The 23,308-nt window shown below is 48.1% G+C and overlaps 1 protein-coding gene across 10 annotated transcripts in view; it reads right to left on the bottom strand.

The window, feature by feature from the left end:
* The window catches only part of l1cama (L1 cell adhesion molecule, paralog a), a 46,532-nt gene that overhangs the window by 18,222 nt on the left and 5,002 nt on the right, over positions 1-23,308 (bottom strand). For 9 of the 10 annotated variants that reach the window (XM_042096705.1, XM_042096712.1, XM_042096711.1 and 6 more), the window contains exons 2-6: positions 6,812-7,344; positions 5,308-5,322; positions 3,539-3,638; positions 3,064-3,257; positions 1-111 (exon numbers count right to left, since the gene is read on the bottom strand). The exon at positions 1-111 is cut by the window's left edge and continues 12 nt beyond it. In XM_042096705.1, the coding sequence (XP_041952639.1) occupies positions 1-111; positions 3,064-3,257; positions 3,539-3,638; positions 5,308-5,322; positions 6,812-6,959 (568 nt within the window). In that variant the 5' untranslated portion in view covers positions 6,960-7,344. The remainder of the gene's footprint in view (positions 112-3,063; positions 3,258-3,538; positions 3,639-5,307; positions 5,323-6,811; positions 7,345-23,308) is intronic. The other variant, XM_042096709.1, reaches the window with a different exon arrangement.

Raw genomic sequence — 23,308 nt, 5'->3', positions numbered from 1 at the left:
AGTGGATGTTTGGAGGAATGATACTGGCTGGAGGATTGCAGCGCAAGACTACACTCTCTCCTGCCTCTACCTTCAACCGGACCTTCTTCTCTTTCTGCATAGTGGGAGGATCTGAGGAGAACAACAACAAACCAAGAAAGTGTAAGAGATAGAAATTCAAGAGAATTTTATTTGACATGTATTGTCATTGTCAACATGATCACTATTGCTGGTCTCTCATAGCCTGGAAATACCCATACGAACACATTTGGGCCAAGAGGCCATTGAAACCCATTTCCAATGCCTATAAAACACAGGCACTTAAATACAATCACTATCTGGCATGGATGTGTATTTCTTTGGAATTGAGTAAACAACTGCATTTAAAACCCTTTGATTGCTACACATTTGTTGGTAAGAGTTAATGTACCAATTTAAGTTTAATTTCTCTGCTAGTTACGCCCCTGCTGGAAGTCGTAAGTCAATTAACCTTTTCCAGAACCATGTCAATTGTACAATTGTGAAGATCTGGGTGTTCCCAGGCTAGGTCTCTCAATTCAAGTCTCAAAAAAATAGTGTAAAAATAAGTACAAGATGCTTATAGTGATACTCCTACTAATCGAATAACATAGAATGATATTGCCTAGATTAGTTTTCTGCTATAGTTTTACTTTTGGTTGCCAAGGAAGAGCGTTTAACTACATACACCCCAGAACAATGTAGCATAGCTGCAATAGCTGTGGCTCCTTTCTTGTTCAGAGACACCTGCCCCAGGACAGAGAGAGGTTAAAAGGGATAAAATGGCAGCTGAGTTTTCGGCCAGGCCAGGCACACCATGTGTGGAGTAGCAGCTTGGTGAGTTAGCACGATGAAGCACTCATTTTTGCCAATGCACAGGGAGCAGCTGAGCATAGAGCAGATGTGGTGGTGGTCTTTTAAGAATCCATTAAACCCATGGCAGACAGGTATTGACCACAACCCTTCCAAGGTGGTTCTTTGTCATATTCAGTTCGCAGGTGTGCAGATAGCCTAGTAAAGCTTTTCAGCTAGTGTAGCATTACGGTTGTAAGATGATTTGGCGTCAGCCCTATGTTCCCACAGCCCTATGTTCCCACATTTCTAAGGTTAGGGCTAGGGTTAGGGTTGGGGTTAGGCCTGAGGTGTGGATGGGTGGGTTAGGGAACATAGGGCTTTGGGAACATAGGCATGCTCCTGATGATTTAACCTGCACTGTCTTCACTCTGTTAGATAGTCAGAAACCTTCACATTTAGCCATGCTGGCTGATAGGAAACCTGCTGTGGATCCTGTTATTAATCTTGACGTCATTCATTGGTAGCACTTTAGGCTTACCAGGACTTTGAGCTAGCAATAATAATAGCCTGAGCATCCATTTCAGTTATCTTTGTTCCCTGACTTCCCCCTGTCTCCTGAATAGTGTACGGATATTAAACAAACATCATCTTATGTGAGTTCAGAGGTTTGCAGAAATGCATGTTAAATTGGGTCGGGGGCCGATGAGTGCTGAGGTCCATTTGAGAGCTGCAGGGGCTGTCCTCTCATATCAGAATGCCCTTCAAGATCGTGGCAGGGATTCCCACGAGAACAGCATGAAGTAAAGGAGTTGTGTCATCCAGGGCTGCAAACGGGCTCCACTCTGTGCAAACAAAGCAGTCCTGGACCTGTGAAAGATTCTCCTAAGGCTACACCTTCACTAACCTGAAAATCCTGTATGGCTGTTCTAGTCAGCAAAAGACAAAAAAAGGGGAAAAAAAGAACAGAAAGAAAGAAAGAAAGAAAGAAAGAAAGAAAGAAAGAAAATAAACCTACTCTATGATTTTATGTTTACAATGATCTTTGATTTCTGAAAACAGCTGAGCGCCTCAGATGGGCCTTAATAAGTGATTCAGAGGCACAGACTGTGCATGCTGTTTCTCCATGCTGACTGGAGCTGTGCACGTGTAGTGAGCCGTTGCCAGTCCGCTGCCGCTCGGTACATTCTGAGCTACCTCCCCTCTGAGCACTTATCCCACAGGAGTTCCTGTTGTCCTCTTAGAAAATGCTAGCATGACATCAACCCAGTTTCTGCGGTAACCGTTGTCAAGGAAACCATGAGAGGTCGTATGAAGAGTGGAAATCCAGGTAGATAGATGTCTCTCATAATTGTTATTTAAGCTGCCAGATGTTTGATTTCCATGAACCAGATTAAAAATATGTGTTTGTCTAAGAAAGCATTATACCTTTATTATAAAGTCATGTTTGGCAGCTAAATGCGATATAAAACAAGCACTCAGTTTTATTGGGCCTGAGGCATGGAACCACAAATCGGGCAGTTACTGCCTCATAAAGTAGCCAGTATCTTCCTCATCATAAAAAATAATTATTACATTGCAGGGTGCATGATAGAAAGTGACTTATGATTGAAGATTAATAAAGGCAAATCATTGATTTCTTTTACATAAGCCTCCTTTATAACATTGTTAAATACACTATAGCATTCACAAAGCTCTACATTCTTGCTGTGGGCCAGAATTAACCTTTGTTCCTATCTTGCATTAAGTTTTTATCATCATTATTTCTCTATAGATGAGTGTTCATAAAACACAACTGTCTTGCTTACAGTGTGGAATTAACCCTTAAAGGTGTAGGTTTTTGAACATTCTAAGTTCCGCAACAATTGAAGGTTCTAAAATTCTATGTTGAATTCAATGAACCCAGATATTCTTTAGAATGTTCATTTCTCAACATTCCGGTACTCCTTTACTAGCAGTTGAGCAGTGCAACCTTTCATCTTGCACAAGAGGCAATGTTTAGAATAAGTCACACTGCATATTGTGGGGTTCACACACTTTGGACCAGATTTTAATGTCTAATTATCTATAAAGCTGAGAGAGAGAACAAGAGAGAGAAATAGAGAGAAATGTGTCCTGTAACTCTATAGTGATTTTCTGTCCACGCTTGATAGACTCTGTGATGATCCAACTATGCCACTGAACAGCATGGAGCTCTTAGAGCTGTCTGAGATGGAGTCGAGACAGGCAGCTGAACAATCGGTGCCAAGAGGACTGTGAACGTGGTTCACTCACTCTCCGTAGTGATCTGGACCTCGTTGGAGACGGCCGTGCCAAGCTCATTAGAGGCGAAACACGTGTAGTTGCCACTGTACTGGCTGATGGGCTGGTCTTCCGCGGCGACCGAAAATGTTCCGGAACCTGTCGACACCTTGAGATCAGGGTCACTGGAGAGGTCGAATTCTACTCCGTCTTTTACCCATCGGAAACTAGAGCGGAAAAAACAAGACAAAGCGAAAAAAGGAGGACAGAGAATAACAGACAAAGAGACAGTTCATTTCTCATGTAGGCTAATTACACGACCAAATTAAGGATGAGCGTTTATCTGGCGTGAGATGTGGCTCTGTGTAAATGATGCTTTTTTGTGGGTAATTAGCTTAAATGGCTGCCACGAGCAGCTTATCAGGACAGTGCAAACAGAGCAGCTCGGCATGCTGGGAGTGTGTCCTGGGCCCAATTATGGTGCCTAGGCGGAGTGGAGGAGCCTTACGTGGGCTTGGGATTCCCAGAAGCCTCGCAGGTAAGCATGATGTCTGACGAGAAGGCAGTGATTGACTCTGGCTGGGCAGTGATCTCTGGAGGCTTTTTAACTGCAGGAGAAAACACACAAACACACACACACACACACACACACACACACACACACACACACACACACATGGCATGACGCTTGGTCCAGTCGGTCTTTGCCCTAACAGGAGACCATGAAGACTCAATGCAATTGTCATTGCCTCTGCAAGTCCCCCCAAACCCAGATGATAGCTAAGATGGCCGCCCTGTGAAGTAACGCTTAGTGTTTACTGCTGAGTGTGTGGGGAAGATGAATTACCCTGAGCAGTAATGCAGGCCCAGCAAGAGAAAGGGAAAGAGAGACTGACAGAGAGTGAGAGAGAGAAAAAGAGATGGTGTATCACAAACACTGCAGCTTCCCTCCACTGATACATGTGACTAACGCCTAAGGCTCCCCACTGGCCCAGTTGCCCTGCCCGAGTCACAAATGGTTGGGGGGAATGGAAATTAATTCCAACAGACGCCCTCCAAGAGCCAAGATGGCCTCTAAGTCATTACCGAACTCCTCAGCGTAGGGGAGGAAATGGAGAGTGAGGAGGTGAAAATGGGAAAACAATGTATTCCGATTACAGAGAACATGATGTATCTGCCTAAAGAGGTGTTACAGGAGAGTGGTTTCACTAAGGGAGAGAGAGAGAAAGAGAGAGGAGGAGAGACATATGGGAGCGAAGGAGCAGATGAGATTGGGAGAGGAGAGGTGGGTGAACCTTCTGGAATAGCTTCTGGAGACCCCATTTTCATTCCCTCAGCCAGGCAATAAACAACAGCTCATATCTCGATGCATAAAGCACACACATGGCGGGAAATGATATGGATATTGCCAATTTTTTACGGTACAATTTATGCGCTGGGTCACAGTTTTATGCCGAGCGTAACCGTTGTTTACGAGTCCCTTGTTTTTACGCTGCCAATATATTTTCTTGGGGTCCAATTAAGCTCTCCACTGTGATCTCAGTGTCACTGCAGATGCATCCTCTGTTTAAACGAAATGCTAATAGCATATAGCTGCTGAGGTTTAATTAGGCACTAAGAGCAATAGAGAGATGTGGTAATGTTAACAGAGTGAGTGATTTTAGCAGCAAATGTAGATAAATAGGAGATGTGGACAGAGGTGAGAGAGAAGGATGAACAGAGTGCTGAGTGGAGGGAGGGAGAGAGTGAGCAGGGGTCAGGGACAGGAGGACAGGAAGAAGCCCAGGCAGGAGTAGAATTAAGAGATGAAGAGAGAGCTGGAGGGAGGGAGAGAGAAAGAGAGGAGGAGAGGGAAATATAAGGAGGGGGGGCATTAATATGAGTATCCCCAGTGATCATAAGGCAGTCTTCTTAGATGATCATATTTATTTTGCTGCTGCAGGCTCTTCTCCGTCACTGGAATCATCGCGGCCCCACTTATCCTTAATGTCCCTTCTCTTTTCGATTTGTCATTCCTGCTGTTCAGAAACGCATCAATTTACGCAATCTCCGTTTTCCTGATGATATCTCACCCAAGAGAGATATCTAAAACAACATTCACCTTAGTTTGCAAACACCATGGAATTTATTCAGTGAGGTGCATCTGTTAGTTCTGGTGGGATGCGGGAGCCATGGTATTTTGAGGCAACAATTGAACGGAACCATAGTGGTTCCCAGGCAGAGCTATACACACAAAAACAGTCAGAGCAGAAGTTGTTGGAAGCCAAAAGCACTTACAGTCGGGTATTTGGTCTGGTGGTAGAGGGAGGGAGCCAGGGGAGAAGGGAAGAGTTCTGTTAGTCAGAGGCAGCCAGATGGAGTTACAGCTTCCAACATGTCTGAATGTTAGTGCAACGCATGCCAGTAGCAGGGACATTAAGGAAACTTAAGCAAAAACCCATGCCAAACCAAATAACAGAAATCAGTTTTGTCTGAATCCCATGTTTGAGTTATCATAAAACATATAAACATGCTGTAAAAAAAAAAAAAAAAAAAAACATGACATTTGCATACATATACAGTCTTGATAACTAATGATATAGTGGAACGAAGCCAAAGAGTTCCCATGCAGTGTTCCCCTTGTCTGGGCATACAGTAAGCCATTCACCCGTCACAGATGCCCTTGTTTGCCTCCAGATGGGTAACAGCCTGACTGTATGTGTGTGCATCCCCAAGACTGCTGTAGATTTCCACTGCTCTAATCTCTCCTCTAAGACATCAACATTTCACCCAAATAATTCAAATTTAAAGCATGCTTGAAAAAGCAACCCAGCACTCATTTTGTCTTCTCAATACTCACTCCCTTAGGCTACAAAAACGGACCAGATTCTGTTTGCTTCTCTTGGAGGAAATTCAAATGGCCCTTATTGACTACACAGCTACCACTTCTGCTGCCTTGGCCGCAGAAAGGTCACTGATTGAAAGTCAAAAGAGACCTTGACCTTTACGAGCAGTTCTCTTCCGCCCTGACACCTTAATTTGCTGTAGATAGTATTTCTCTTTTACTGCTTTTCATCATCCATGTGTATTTCTCCTTCAGTGTTTATGTGTGTGTGTGTGTGTGTGGGGGGGGGGGTGTGTGAGTGTGTGTGTGTGTGGCTGGGAGTGTGTGTGGGTGTGAGAGTGTGTGTGTGTGTGTGTGTGTGTGTGTGTGTATGTGGGTGCTTACGCTCAGCCCATGAGTCATCAATACAAATCTGAAGTACCAGCACCATAGCATTATACTTCGATGCCTTTTCAGATGTGCAAAACTCTAAACTCTAAGCAAACCCATTTTAACAGCCAAAGGCATGCAAGTCTGGGTATAAGTCAACATCTGATTGAGTTACTTTCCAATCAGTAACAGATCTGCCCCACCAAACCAGATCAATGGCCTGATCAATGGGAGCAATTAAGCACACTCAAAATTCAACGGTGAGAGACTCTGTGGCTCTCCAAGAGCACCTCTCCACCTCTCTCAGCGCAGCACTATCTAGTCCAGGAATGATCAATGACTTCACAGCCGATCCAGACAAGCACATGCCATCGACACATCACATCACATCACACACCACACCACAGCACAGCACGCCACACTCACACATCGCATAACACCACATCACACTGCCACATCGCATAGCACTCCATCACACTAACACATCACATAACACCGCATCAGCACCTAACACCACAGGGCACACCTACGGGGTTTGCATGCGTTTGGGAGATGACTCCACATCTATGGCACGGCGGACGTACTTACAGTTCGGGGGAATGTCGATGGCAGCCTGGGCGGGTCTGCTGGTGGTGTGGGCCAGGAGGAGGAGGAGGAGGAGGAGGAGGGGGTGGAGGTGCAGAGGTGTGCATCGCCCCCTGCTGCCGACCGGCTGTCCTGGCGTGCTGGTAGGCATTGCTCACTGTCCCATTAAACTTGCACCTGCTCTCGCAGTCTTAAACGCAACAGCGCGCACACACGCACACACACACGGGCTCGGTGGCTCCCACACCGACTCGCACATGCAGTGATGAGCAGGCCCCTGTTATCTCTCTCTCTCTCTCCTCTCGTTTGTTGACTCCTTGGCTTGCTTCCTCTCTCTCTCGCTCTCTCTCTCTCTCTCTCTCTCTCTCTCTCTCTCTGGCGTTTTGGGATCCCCCCCCTTCTCGCTCCAGTAATCCCGTTGGCACTCCTGCTCGCCGACCTCTGTTTCTCTTTCTTCTGCTCTGTTTGTTGTTGGGGTTTTTTTTGTCGTCTTCTCCTCTTTTCTCTCAGGTCCGCTCCCTCCCGCTGGTTTCTCTCTGGAAGATAAAAGAGAGGTGGGGGAGTGAGGGAGGGGCGCCACGCGTGTCAGAGCGGCAGAATAAATGACTCCAAGCGCCACATGCTCCAGGACCAAGACAGCCGGGGACTGAGCACACAAAAGGGAGGCACCCGGAGGGGTGTCTTTCTCCCACACACACACAGACACACAAACACACACAGACGAGGCAACATCCATGTCAAAAGCCCACTTGACTTTTTATTTATTTATTCACTTTGTTGATGTGACATTGATTTTATTCTTTAAATAAGGGGGAGCTGATGCGAGGAGCATGGCTCCACACAGAGAGGCAGACCAGATTCACAGATGGCAGCAGCGCCATTACTGCAGAGATGCAAACAGATCATCCAAGCGGCCAAACAGGAAACACACACACACATACACACACACACACACACACACACAAACACACACACACACACGAGAAGGAGAAGGGTCCATCAAAGGTTAGCAGACCATGGAAAACCAAAGCTCATGTACAGTATGCTTCTGGCCAGGAACTCTGGATGAGTGTGAGTGTGTGCATGTGTATGTGTATGTGTGTGTTTGTGTGGAGGCCTTGGATTACACTTCCTCTCTCAATCTGTGAGGACAGGCACCTATTAGAGATGCTATCAGTCATGCAGCAGGGGTGAGGGCCGCTCTCCAGGAACGTTGACGCTGTCCATCTGCACCTCCTGGTCTCCCCCCCCCCCAAAAAAAAAACACACACACACAGACACACACACACACACACACACACAAAGATACACGGAAGGCGGTGTCATCTAATTAGCGTCATCAGAAGAGCAAATGTTCATTCAGTTCATCTGGTTGCTTCATCATTACTGAAGGGAGGAAAAAGACAGAGAGAGAGAGAGAGAGAGAGAGAGAGAGAAATCTCCCCACGGATTGTGTGAATGGAATCGGTCTGTGAGAGCGATGCATGTTATCTGGGAGCAAGAAATTAGACAGAGAGGGTTTTTGGCCCGGGTACAGCATGTTTTAAAGCAGCTGGCAGCCCTGAGCAGCCTGGGCACGGCACCACTGTAACGTGGCAGTGCCAAGCCCACAGTGACGCGTGACCTTGGGGAGAGACAGAAGGTTGTGGGGAGGAGGTGGACATACATGAGTTATGGAGGAGAGAGATGGACTGAGGGAGAGGGAGAAAGAAAAAAAAAGAGAGAAAGAGATCATTCTTCTCTGTCGTGGGTTGGCTTTATTGACAGCTCACAGATAAGTTACTGTCTGTTCTGCCGATATTAGACCAGCTAGAGATGATTGCACCAGACTCGGTCTCAAAGGTGGAACCTTAACCCAGACTATGACTTTATACTATGAAATCACGGCAAACTAAATCTCAGCTATTGATCCACAACGGTATTGACATTTACAGTCAACAAAGGTGTAATATAATATCAGTCACCCACACTCAAACGGAAAATACCCACTGACCATCTGACCAGAGGTCACGGCATCAATGAATATTACAATACTCACTTAATGTATGGAATACTATTATTTTAAAGGCCAAAAAATGATGTGACATTCAGTGAGGGTATAACTGCAACCCACAACCAGAAACACAGATTTTATAATGATATTTCAGGACATGTGATATAGTGGACTATGAATCCTGAACACTTCTGTTTTGTAACACGCTACCAACTCCACCAGCGTCAGATATAATGAACTTGAAAAAAATGTGCAGATTTAAAAATGGATGTGGCTCTTCAATTGTACCACGTGGCTTCACCTTGTCATTCCGTTAAAGGAGGACTACAGTGAGGCTGGTGTGTAGTCGCTGTCTATCTTCAATGGATTAGTCAGGTCATTAAACCAAGTCACCTCCTCTTCCAGCTCAATACCTCAACAGCGAGCACTGAGCGACAGAGAGGAGGGGTGTTAGAGGAGAGGTGGTGAACGGGATGAAGAGAGAGAGAATGAAAGAGGGAGAGAGAATGAGAGAAGGAGAAGGGGGATGGGTGGAGGAGGGTGGGGGTGATGGAAGGTGACAGCTGAGACAGTAATCCTCCCCTCCTCTAAATCACAGCACTGCTCTCCCAATCAATGTGCCACCTCTCCCTCCACCATTCCCACCCTCAGCCTCTCCCCTTCTCTCTCTCCTCCCCTCTCTCTCCTCCTCTCCCCTTCTTCTTCCCCCCCACCCCACCCCTCTTCTCCTCTTTCCTTCTCTCTCTCCTCCCCCCCTTCTTCCCTTCTCTCTCTCCTCTTCTTCCCTTCTCTCTCTCCTCCTCTTCCCTTCTTTCTCCTCCTCTTCCCTTCTCCCTCTCTCCCCCTCTCTCTCCTCCTCCTCCCTTCTCTCCCCCCCCTCTCTCCCTATGTGGCTGCTGGCTCGGGGATATTGGTACAGGCTGATCAGAGGATTGCTCGCAGGGGGGTGTCAGTGGCCAATTACGGACCGGCCGACTCTCCGCTGGCCTTTAGCAGATGCCATTAAAAGAGGATGAATGGTAACGACGCAGCATTTGCTGAGGCGCGGAGGACGGGGGGGGGGGGGGGGGGGGGGGTGTTGAACATAAGAGAGCGAGAGAGGGGACGCGATAAGGGAGCCTCTCATCAGCACAACTCTAATGGGACTGTGGAGGCACTGAGCGGGACTGGATTAACACCCCGAGAGTGTAAGGCGTGTGTGTGTGGTGTGTGTGTGTGTGTGTGTGTGTGTGTGTTTGTGTGCCACTCCCTCTCAGGGGCGAGTCACGCTGCCAATCCAATGTTCCTGGAGCCACGCCTGATCAAACAGTGGCCCCACACTGTGTGAGAGCATGAGTGTGCTGTGTGTGTGTGTGTGTGTGTGTGTGTGTGCGTGTGCGTGTGCGTGGTTTTTTTTTTGCATGCATGCATGTATGTCTGCCTGTGGTAGCCCAACCAAGCATGACATGTTTTCTATAGAGCAGGAGCAGGAGCAGGAGCAGTAGCAGGAGCAGGAGCAGGAGCAGGAGCAGGAGTCAGCGAATAAGAACAGAATAATAGGAGAGGAGAAAAGGAGGTACAGGTACGGAGAGGAAGGTGAAGAGACGCCGGGAGATGAGCGGTCAGGTTTCTGTGTAATAAGAGCCCTCGCCCAGGGGGGGGGGGGGGGGGGGGGGGTGGACGGCGGGTGGACGGCACCCAAACATGCTGATAAGGGGGCCGTGACACGCACAAACGAAGAAGAGCAAACGCATCTGCGACGGGGCTTACGCGTGTCGGCCTATTATCACGGGTGTGTGTGAGTGTGTTGGGGGTGGATTGACACAATGACCAGGGCTGAGGTGGAGAACACGCCGCTGTGCAGCTGCTGGCCGATAGCATCTAAAGCCTGTTACCTGCCTCATTTCCCCCGGGGCAGGAGGGCAAACAGCAGAGGCGGCGCACGCGGCAGTGGTGGTGGTGGCAGCTGTGAGGCCCCCGGAGGGGCTCTCCACTGTGGTCCTCACACACACACACACACACACACACACACACACACACACACACACACACACACACACACACACACCCCGCTGCCCCAAGGCCACATCTGCAAGCTCAACACTAGGGCCACAAACAGACAATGTGGAAAAACAAACAACCCCAGCCAGACCTTAACAGACTAAAAAAAACCCTGCTGACAAAAAGAGAGAGGAAGAAATGCACAGTGATCTTTTTTTCCTCTTGACAGTGTCATCATTATAATCTGGTGTAGCTTGTGCAACTGCTCTAATCACCATTAAATAAACACAATTAAGGATAAAACACTATCGATATCAGCAGACATATATTAATAGTCAAGGGCCCTAGGGGTAAATGGGTGGAAAACAAACAAAACACTGTGTTTAAATGCAGAGCATGTCTCTGAGATACTTCAAGGGGCTCATCCACCCAACAGGCTGGCGAATGGGAATCACATGTCTCCCACCCCACCCCCCTTGAAGAGAATTCCAAATTAGCATTTAGGTCCACTCAGTGGGAGCAAATTGTAGCACTCCCGATGGTTCCATGGGATTTGCCAGCGTACCAGAGATGCGTTTGAACAACCCCTCATCAAAGTCAAGAGAGGGGAGGGGGGATGGGGCCAGTCAACAGGAGAGCAGGCTAGCTGGGCTAATTCTGCCTCCAGATCTTCAATAACGACTTTCATAATGACTTCAACCGCCCTGGAATGTGTGGTTTGCTTCAATGTTAATTCTGTCTTGATGTGACAGATGTTGATGGCTGTTGTGGTTGAAATTACATTAAAGGCTCTCTCTGATGCAATCTGTAGGGTCTGGTCCCAGCAGAGATGTGATGATAATGTATGAGGTAGAAAATAGTGTTTGCTAACTAAGGGTATGTAAAAGGGTGTGTGTGTTTGTTTGTGTCTGTGTGTGTGTGCGTGTGTGTTCAGGATGGTACAGTACGTACGTATGCAGGCCTGGGGTCCCGTCTTGCCTGTTCTTTAAATATTTACCACCCCCAACTGGGTTGTAGAGTGTTGGAGGGGACGGGTCGCGGGAAAGAGTGTGGGGGAAAATAAATGAATACACGTGCCCTCTCTCAGCCTTCAAGACCTCCCTGAGGGTCGGTCTGTCTGCAAAATCATAAGAGCGAGAGAGACAGACAGAGTGAGAGGGAGAGGGAGAGAGTGTGTGTCAAGAGGAAGATTATGAGAGAGAGAGAGAGAGAGAGAGAGAGAGAGAGAGAGAGAGAGAGAGAGAGAGAGAGAGAGAATGGGAGGTGGAGGTGCTACACTCATTTGTAGAGGGCAAGGGAGAAGAAAGGGGGGCTGAAGGGTAATGGGGAGAAGAGGAGTGCAGAGAGAGAGAAAGGGAGGAAGGGGGCCAGGGGAGGCGACGTGGGAGGGGTGCGCCTGTGCTGCGTAGGTGGGGGGGCTTGTAATTCACCGACCCCCTAGTGGGTAAATTATTTATACCCTTCCCCCCCATCACTGTCAGTATAATTTGCCCTGAATTCACCCAAATTCATAATTCATATTCAGGGGCTCACCCATAGATTTGGTTTGATGCCAGGGCCTGGTCATTGTTTGCATGCTGTACCTATGCCTGTCTGTCAGTCTGTCTGTCTGACTGCCAATCTATCTTTCTATCTGCATGTCTGTCTGTGTGTCTCTCTGGCTTCCTGTCTGTGCTCATGTCTAATGCATAATGCATGAGCCTGTTGCCGTGAGATAACTCCAGGGTTAAGTTTGTTATGGGTCCAAATAAAGAGAGAGAGAGAGAGAGAGAGAGAGAATAAGAGAAAGAGAGAGGTCCTGTGAACAACACCCTGCCTGCCTTCGAGATTCACAGACCAACGGCACAACATGAGCTCCATAACCGTTTCACTAATCCCATTACGCCGTCTTGTTTAGAAGGTAAGGTACCAATTACAGGGTCTGAGGAGTCAATATTCAGTTGAAAGCAGATTATGCATGGTTGATGTTGGTGATTTGTGCATGCTTGCATGTGTGTGTCTTTGTGTGTGTGTCTGCGTGTGTGTGTGTGTGTTTGTGAGTGAATGAATAGGTGTGTCAATGCGTCCATTCTAAAGCAAAACAGAGACCACAGCTGCAGCATCTACATTGAAGCTGAGTGCGAGACTCCAAACTCAGCCGGGACCAGAAGCAAATCCTCCCCACCCTCCTTATAATCAATAATTCGTTTTGTTCTCTTTGAGTCGCTATCCCCCTCCAGTACCTCTCACTTCTCTTAGAGGTTTTTCCTCTGCCTCTGCCTCAATCGCCCATCCCTTTCTCATATCTCTCCCTCTACATTCTCCCCCTCTCTCTTTCTCTCCCTTTCTGAATCTCATGTCATAAAATACACGCTGATGGCTGCGCCGCATGTTGCTGACAAGCAGCGATATTTCCACTGTTCTAGGCCTGACGTTTGGCAGGCTGCATCCCAGTGCTCTGCTCGTCTGCTCCCAGACGCTCTGGGCGCGCTCACTGATGTGTGGCTAGCACGCCTCTGTCACTCCTGTGAGGAGAATAACGCAGGCTGCACGCTCACTGCTCAGCCACCTGAGGATTGCTGCGACAGCTGAAAACTGTGCAGGGCGGTGACAGAGGAGGTAAATGATTATTTTGTTTGATGGATGCAGTGGGAGTTGGGTGTCATGATTTTTTCATGATTAGTTTATGGTCAAAAAGAGAGTATTTCTGCCACTCAACATCCAGTTAAAGATAAAGAAAAAAATATCCCACAGTGTGGCTAGAGGGCTTGAAGATCAACAACAACAGTCCTATTGGTTAGTTAGGCCACACCCTGTGTATATGTTGTGAATGGCTTGTGTGCAGAGGCTCCATGCGTTTTTTCCACCTTCCCTCTCATTCTGTGAAAGCCTGTTCAAAGCCTCCCTCTCTTTCAGGGTTAAGGGTTAATATCGGAGTGACAAAAAGCTGTAGAAAATAAAGGTTGTCAGAGGGGGCTACCGCCTACTCTCTCCATCCATGTTGCCATGACAACAGGGTCTCGACAGCATCCCCCCAACCCCCACACATACAAATTCAGTTATTCATACACACGGACACTGACATACAGGCAGTTAAGGAATACACACATACAGAGTCATGCCTGTTGGCAGGCACACTTGCTCCCACACACACACACACACACACACACACACACACAGAATTGTAGTGTGTGATTATCTACTACCTCCTTTCAAAGTCAAGAGGAGGACAGGGATATTACTTCTCTCTCTCTCTCTCTCTCTACCACACTCTCTTGCTACCACTTTCTCTTTCTCCCTCTTCTTTGCTCTCTCTCTCTCTCTCTTTCCTCTTTCTCTCTCCATTTCTCTCTCACTCGCTCCCTCTCTCCCTCTTTCTGTCTCTGTCCTCATCCCTTCACTCAAGCTCAGAGTTCTGCGATGCAGAGGAAGCAACAGTGAGCCTTATTTATTTATTGATGTTTTCCCCTCAAGACACAATAAAAATGGAGGAATAAAAGAAGTGGTGAATAATTAAAGTGAGGGAGTGGACTCATTAGGAGAGGAGAGAAAGAGGATTGAGAGATGGAGAGAGAAAGAGGAAAGAGAGAGAGAGAGAGAGAGAGAGAGAGATGGAAGAGAGGTGGATGGGTGGTACCGAGACGCAGAATGAAGGTCTGATGGGGGGAAGGAGAGAGCAGAGGAGAGAAGGAGGAGAAGGAGAAGGAGGGAAGGACATAGTCTGAAGGGGGATCAAAGGGGATTGGGTGTAATAATAATGTTAAAATTTAATTAGATGGTTACACAGGCAGAGGAAGACACAGAGAAGGGAGAGATAGCATCTACCAAATGGGGGATGCATACAGACAGGCACAACGCATGGTGAGAAAGAATCACAGGCAGCCTGGCACGGCTGATAAAAAACGCGGGATCATATTCCCTTAATGGGACTTTATGTCGGCTGATCAACGGAGACGGTTAATGAGGTCTGATGTGGAACGCGTTGCTCTTGTCCTTTTTAAGCAGACCTGGCACCTGCCAAAGGGAAAGTTTAAAAGTTGAAAGACCCCTGGCACACTGACTGTTTTTCTCATCGGTAAATATTAGGAAAAACAGGGTTTGAGTGAGAAATGACGAGGGCTGATGCCCCGATTGAGCCAAAACAAACAGGGGTTTACAATGCAGGGCACATGGTGTTTTTCTGCGGAGTGAGCAGAGGGGAGGGGGAGGAGGAGCACGCGTGATATGTGGGGTAAAGGTAGAACTGGCGCTCAGCACCACTCTTCTCCTAGGAGACCCACTGCCAATCTGCGTTCATGCCCAGACACATAGAAAGATTAGATACGACACCTAGAGATTCACAGTCCACAGTCAGCGCCTCTCTTTCTTTTGTGCTCTCTCTCTCTCTCTCACACACACACACACAAACACACACACACACACACACACACACACACACACACACACACACACACACACACACACACACACACAGAAAGAGATTTAAATGGGTCACGTTTACTTTGTTAGTGTCATTGCCAGTGACAGAGCCTGCCTGTGGAACAAGCTCGTTCATTAGGGGAAACACCTCAGGTGCTGAGGGATGATGCACGCTCGGCACACTTGGTCAATCAGCCAGCCAGCCAGACGTTAAACAGGGCCGAACTGGGCCCAATTACCGCACAGAACAGGCCTCTCAGAAGACGGAGCTCATCTGATCCGCCTGACTGTAAATATGTCATTAACACCCTGCACACCCTCTCAATGGCACAGAGCCACAGACAGATAGGACAGGTAGGGGCGTCACTGCAAGTGAGTAGCTTTTAAATAAACAAACAAAATGATAATACAACACGCACACACACACATATTCACATCAACACTCTCACACATACACACACACAGGACTCATAAAGAATTGCCCCAGACCATTATTAGCTCCAGCAAATAGCAGCCATCATAACATTATGAAATTAGGCGGAAAAGCCATTACCAGTGACCTTCTCCCTCACTCCCACATCCTCCCCACTCACTCTGTCCCTTTATCTCGCCAGCCCACTTCTTCCACCCCAACGCATGCAGCCTCCTTCTCTTGTGTGCCTCATTCAGACAGCGACTCTGACCTTCAACCTTCTTTCCTTTCCCTCTGTATCTCTCTTTTTTTCTCCCTGACTCTCTCTCTACCTCTCTCTCTCTCTTTCTCTCTTTGTGGGCTCTTGTGTGCTCTCCCTCACCACCTCCTTTCTGAAAGACATGCACGCAATTCCCCCCTCTGTCAGCTCCTGTTGCTGTGCCGTGGCTGCTCGGCGGAGCTGGCTGTCAGAGCAGCGGGGATTTGTGGGATGGGACAGGTGAGGGCGTTTAGAGGAGCAGCCCTGAGGAGCGCACAGGGCAGAGAGAGAGAGAGAGAGAGAGAGAGAGAAAGATAGACAGGGAGAGAGAGACAGACAGACAGACAGACAGAGAGAGAGAGAGAGAGAGAGAGAGAGAGAGAGAGAGAGAGAGAGAGAGAGAGAGAGCGCAATCACCTCTGGCCAGAAACATTTCACCGCATCCACTTCTGGGATATGGGAGGACAGCTTAACGCAGGAAGGGAGACCGAGCTGGACTGAGGGTAAGAAACGCAGCAGAGTGCTCTAACTGCCACTGAACAAACACCAGCAGCAGGTCACGGTCCTGGGGACATATAAGCCCCACCCGTAAATGCAAATCCTAGAGTCATTCAGACAGTATTTGTTAAAAAGCTGAGTGTATTCAACCTAAATTCATAGGCAGGGCAGAACTGAAAGACACAAAATTGCACAGTTATACAGATCATTGTGACCAAAAATACATCCATGCGACCTAAAAGTTTCAACTCAAGCATGGTAGGAGTGAGTAATAGCGCACAAACAGCAACGCGGAGGACAAAGAAGAGTGTGGCACAGCGCAGCACGTAGGAGGAGAACAAGCAAAAGCACCTGGAGGGCCTTGATGACAAAAGCTGCGCCCTCCCTCACAGATGTGTGGCTGAGTGGAGGTGGAGCGTGCTGGGGAGGGGTGTTAGAGTGCTCCCCTGGGGCCTCCAGGCGTTAAGTGGGAGATGTGGTTATGGAGTATACACATGGACTCACTCACACACACACATACATGAACATGCACACACACACACACACACACACACAAAATGACACTCATAAATGCACACACACACACACACACACACACACACACACACACACACACACACACACACACAGGGGCAGGTCAGTAACTCCTGGGGGAGCCACTGCCAGAGACCTCGGCCTCCAGGGGGCCTCATTGACGGATGTCACCCAAAAGGCCTGCCCCGCTCAATGGCTCGATGGCTAACAGGTCCTCCTCGCCTCGCTGAGCTCATCCTAAAAGAACCTGTGCACCCCCACCCCCCCCAACCTCTCCCCACCCAACCCCACGCACTGGTGGTGAGACGTCATCCCATCTGCAAGCCCTCTCAGCTGCATTCAAACATTCAAGGTTTGATTACCTATGAGGCTGCATTGTGTGTGTGCCGCGATTGATATTTTTTTTCCCCTGTTCTGAAAAGGACCCATTGTCTCTAGTCCCTGGCCCTGAGCCAATGCCACCCTCCAACGTGGAACGAAAACATTTACCAGCGCTTCCTAGGTCGCGCCTGATCTTTGCCAATTGCTCTCCTCCTCCCACATGGAAATGAGATGTATTGGCAGGACAAGGTCAGCGCTGCTTTAGCATTCTACGGCATTTGCATGGGAGGGCCCACAGGGACCTGCTCTAGCTGTGAGAAACATGCGCTCACGGGTGGAGGAGCAGCTCACGCAGCAAGGCAGGCCCCAGGCTGAGCAGCCATTAGCATTTGTGAGCTAGGCCCCCTCAAAGACCACATCGGTCATTATCCCCGATATCTACATGCGGTCATACACATGGGAGATGCTGGGAGGGGAGAGACTGCAATGGTGGATGCTGGAGAGCATCAATACACTCACTGTCACTGATGGAAAACATATAAATCTTCCGAGCTGATAGAGGAATAACAGAGAGTCTATGAGAAAGAATAACAGTCTGACATAGGGAGTTATACTGAAACAGGAAGAGAGAAAGAGAGGGAGGGAGAGAGGGAAGCAGATAAAGAGCAAGATAATATATCACAGAGCACTGGAATCCTCCCCAAAATACCGAGAAGAGGGAGGTCTATTTTAATAGCTGCTAATTTCCTGCACGCTTCCTATCGTCAGATCTTCATTAACCAGGTCAGGAGACGACTTCTCCCCAGGCCCCATTAGCTTTGTTAAAAGTTGCACAAGCAGCACTTATTTCCTGAGTGCTCCTGATGTAATCAAATGGAGCACCTTGTGGGAACGGTGAGGGAGAAGAACAAGAGAGGAGGAATGAGGAAGAAGTGAAACAAGAAAAGGACGGACGAGTGCAGAAGCAGCAGTAGTGGTAAAGGGTGGTGGTGGGAGCCACGTTCACCTCCACAGCGAGGGGGAGTAGAGGAGGAGGAGGAGGAGGTGGAGGAGGAGGCAGGCCAGCCCAGGCGTCTCTGTGGAGCCAGAGCTCTCAGGCTTTATGTAAGGGGGGCGGGACTAAGAGTGCAGCCAGCTCAGCCTCCACAATAAGCCGCTGGACCACTCGTTTATCTCCAGCAGCATCATACTGCTCAACTGCAGTTTCTGCCTCTTAGCACTTTCAGTCCTCAAACTTACACACACACACACATACAAACAAACACACACACACACACACACACACACACACACATTGTCATCCATACAAGGAACACAGACACACACACACACACACACACACACACACACACACACACACACACACACACACATTGATGAAAGACCTACAATCACTCCAGTCATCCATGTGAGTGGATCATATGAGCATGAGCAACAGTGACAAGTGAAATCGGTTGAGAAGATTTGCCTGCCATTCAAATGGGCTTAGAGTGGACAAAGAGCGGGCTGAGTCATACGCGCCCCGGCTTTGTGTGGAGGTACAGTTGGGGCCGACCCACACCAAGCCACTGAGCAATAGGATGTAGCAGAAAGAAGGGTATCACGGGGTTCATTAAGCTGGTTGGAAGGATGTACTTGAATCATTTCAGCTGTATGAGTCATCCTGGTTCAGTCTCACTGTGGCTGTATGTTCTATGGGTGTATATGAGTGAGTGTGTGTATCTGGTGTGTGTATGTGTATGTGTGTGTGTGTGTGTGTGTGCAAAATGCCAAAGTGCATTTTAGTAGTGTGTGTGTGAAGGTGTCAATATTAGCCTGCATCCCTCCCTCTCTTCCACCCCAGTCACCATGACAACCCCTCAACTCAAGCATCACAGCTATACATTTCTCCCTTCCCCCATCTCCTACTTCATTCCCTCACTCTCTCACTCTTCATCTGTTGCTGCCCCTCCAGCTCTCATGCCCATCATTTCAATCTCTGTGGATCCTCAATAACCAAGGACTTCACATCTTCATAAAATGTCTTGAGATGCATTCAGTGCATTCTGTTTTCGACCTCCACAACCAGGTCTTTCTCTCTCTCTCTCTCTCTCTCTCTCTACTAGCATCAGGGATTCCTGCTGCTCACATCAGTCTTCCCCCTGATTACCATTTCTACCTGTGGAGAGAAATAAATGATAGAACACTCCATCACCCTGCCAGCTACACTACTCATTAGCAGACCTTCAATTGGCTTACTCTCATCACAGCTAAAGATTTATTTGGCCGAATGTGATTTGAAATGTAACATTTTGCACTCTCCCACCTCTCGCGCAATTACCTTAATGAAGCACTATCGGTCTTTTCCAACAGAAACACATACAGCCAGCCAGCCAGTAAATCCAGTAAGTCCAGAGAGCCTCAAGACATCGAGGTTAATAGTTTGTTGACCTGGATGCAACAATTTGTTTTGTCTGCTTTCTGCTGTGTCTCCTCCTTTTTGACCCATAAATATTTGTGTCAGTGAGGGAATGGTTTTTTTACATCTGTGGTGGCACCAAAAAAAAATCAACAGTACAACAGAAAATGCAAAGAAATATTCATTTGGGTCTGTGGCAAAATCCAATCATTACAAACAGACAATGCTGGGGAATTCCATTTGAGCTCCCGTGAGCCGGCCTTTGAGCAAGGCAGCGTCTCTGGCCCATCAAAGGCGGGGCGTTATCTGCGAAGAGCAGCAACGGAGCGGTTCTTTCAAATCCCCGTCCACGACTCGAGGCATCACTGTAGTGAAGATCAAGGACACCGGAATCAGATGAAGGGGTGGTGGGGTAGAGGGGCCGAGATGCAGTAAAGTGAATATTTCCCTGTGTGTGAGCAAGTCAACAGGCAGGTCTGAGCCACAGTGACAGACAACAATTCAATCCGTTTGCCCTTGTCCTACATTTCCGCCACAGCCCTGCTGAAAGTGTACAGGCAGGATATTTCAAGCACCCTCCTTTAGCATTCCTGTGATCATTTCTTTATTCTTGAGGCTAATCTACCCTATCTTTCTGTCTCCTTAGCCTCTCTCTTTGTCTCTCTCTCTTTTTCTTGACCTTCTCTCTTCCCTTTGCTTCTCTCTCCCTCTCAGTCTCTTGCTTTCTCTTCTTATCTTTCTCTCCTTCTCTTCTTATCTTTCTCTTCCTCACTCTTTATCACTCTTTGTTTCTCTACACCTCTCCGCCCTGTGTCTCTCTCTCTCTCTCTCTCTCTCTCCCTCCCTCTCTCTCTCTCTCTTCCTCCATGTCCTCGTCTTTATGCTCTGCTCTTTCTGGCACTGACCTCCTGAAGGCGGCACAGCTGTGTCCAGCGGTCCCTGTCTCACTTCTCTCTTTCTCTCCTCTGCGATGGGCAAATGCGAGATGACAGGGGCAGTTGGCCCTGATTCCTGCCTGATCCCTCCCAGAGCACACACAGTGAAGAGGAGGATGGAGGGAGGGAGGGAGGAAGGGAAAATTGAGAGATGAAGAGAGGAAAAGAATCTTTACTGACCTTTCCATGCAGCGACCAGCTGATGAGGCACAGTCGCAGACTTTGGATAACCGTGGGTGATGCTTTTCATGCACACTATGTACACACACAAGGGCGGCTCATGGACAATCACTGGAGCAGAGCATGCACGCACGCACGCACACACACACACAGACAAAGACACAGACACAGACACAGACACAGACACAGACACAGACACAGACACACACACATCCACACACACACAGAGGTAAGAGCGCAGATGGGACAGTAAGCATACACCCACATTAAACCAGCCTCAAACTCAATTATGTTGAGGAGATTGTCTCTGCTAAGCATTCAGGAGCAGAGAGCATGGGACAGCCGAGCAAGTCCAGAGACAGGTCAACATGTCCCAAAAGACATCAGCCTGCCCGCCACTCCACCTCCATGACAAATAGCCCACAAAACAAGGTTTCGAACCAATTACATGGCAGACAAATCACTGGTACACAAACCCCTTCCAGTGACCCCCTTCCCTCTTCGGGACTCGGGTTCGACTACATTTAGAATAAAGTAGAATGTGTTGAATACTGTTTGCCACTTTTGCAAATGATCTTGTCAGTATGCACCTCATCACTTTTATAAAAGGAAAATAGAGCCTGGTTTGGGGGGGGGTGGGGGTTGGTGCGATGTTGATTTAAGAGACAGACAGACAGCACAGCGTTGGAGACATCAGTAACGATCCCCTTGTCATGAGACTTCACAGCTTGCTGTTGTTACCACACTGCCAGCGGCCCTGGCCAACCTCACTCAGAAAAGCCTCCTAAATGGAGCAGACAGGTGGTCGGGCCTGGGTACTAGCCCACGGGGGGGGCGGCCAACAGGGGCACAGGGGGAGAAAGCAGGAAAGAAAGGATGCGGAGGAGAGAAAGAGGATAGAGTTCGGAATGAATGACGGCAAGGCAAGCTAATCAGGGCCTCTGCTCCTCGTGGTCCCTGAGGAGGTGGACCTGCATCTGGTGGGATAAAACAGACACGCTCTGTGATGCGTCTTTTGCGTGATGCTTTCTGTAATTAGTGTCAGGGTTTAATCAAGGCTATTATCTGGGGCAGTGAGTACAAGGTGCAGCAGACATCTTCTATCTGTCTGCCTGCATGTGTGTACGTGCGTTCGTCTATGTGTGTGTAAGTGAGCTTGTGTGTGTTTCATTATGCTGTCGTCGACAGGTGTATTTGCCTGTGTGTTCTGCACACAGTTTGTCAGGAGTGCTTGTTTGGGTGCGTGCTTTGTACACAGTTTGTCACAGTTAGTCAGTGTCAGACATGGTGTTTTCAAAGCTGCAGGCATCATCATCCTTCCTTCCCTCACTCTCTCACTCTCTCCTTCCCCCTCCCTCGCTCCCTCCCTCTCCCTTTCTCTTCTCCTCTTCCTGTTCTACTCTCTGTACTCCCCCCTCCTTCACCCCACTCTGCCTCCTGCATATCATTCACAGCTCAGCCGCGGTCCTTTCATCCTGTGTTCCTCCTTTAAGAACATCATTCCCCATTTCCTCGCTCGGCTCTTTGCTTCTTCGTTAAATGCACCCCCCGCCGCCCGTCCCCAATCTGAGCCCGTAGTGGCCCCACCCTCTTTTTACCTCAGGTCATCCAATCACTTAACTGCATAATTACCTCATTAGGCCATTTAGATTTCTCTGTAGCCAATGCTCTATTCTTCTCTTCGATAGCACATTTAGTCTCTCTCTCTCTCCCCCCGTATCCATCTCTCCCTAATGCTTTACCATTTTTCAGCGGCTCCATCTCTTTCTTCTCCGTTTCTCTGTCAGCTATCCCTCTCTCCTCTCGCTCCCCCTCAGCTGTTTCCTCTTTTCTGTGCGGCCTCTGTGCATAGTTGCTAGAGCTGCTTGTCTGACAAGGCTGTTTAATCAATACCATCTTTCTGTTTGTTTTGTGTTGTGGAACTGGAATCCCTGCTGTGGCTGGTTAAAGCCTGATTTATTTGTGCATGTGTGTGCATGTGTGTGTGTGTGTGTGTGTGTGTGTGTGTGTTTGGGTGTCTCTGGTGGGGTGTTTTTTAAGTTCAGGCAATTGTTGTGTGTGGCTCTGTTCATCTTGCAGACCAGTTCTCCCTGCATGCACAATTGCACCCTTTTAGATGGAATACGTTCGTCTAAAAGTGACTGGAGGGCGGTAGTTACTGAGGCACAAGGAGACGGGGACATTGTTTCACACACGCACACACTCACTCACACGCACACACACACAGTCATTTAATCATTCCGCCAAGAAACAGAGTGAGTAAGCAAAACTTGTAATATTGTTTTTTTGTGTCACAGAGGCAGAATATGCTGCGCGTGCTGAGATTTATATTTAGGATATCAAAAGCGTCTCCATTGCACAAGCCTCCCTGCAGTGGATATTTATACTGTTATATTAGTTAAAGGCTCTATAAAAAGTGAGGTGAAGTTGAAGAAAGATCTGACTTCCTTAACACAATGCCTTTGCTGAACCATGGCCATAATCAATGCACAATTCATTGAAATGTAGACTATTCAAATGTCAGTAAGAATGACAGTTGACTCACTCATCAGCTCTCTCTCCATTTCTCTATTTTTGCATATCTCTCTCCCT

Source organism: Alosa sapidissima, chromosome 7 (assembly GCF_018492685.1).
Source record: "Alosa sapidissima isolate fAloSap1 chromosome 7, fAloSap1.pri, whole genome shotgun sequence".
Taxonomy (NCBI): Eukaryota; Metazoa; Chordata; class Actinopteri; order Clupeiformes; family Clupeidae; genus Alosa; species Alosa sapidissima.
Note: the sequence above shows the minus strand (reverse complement) of the source record. Positions and strands in the feature narration are given on the sequence as shown.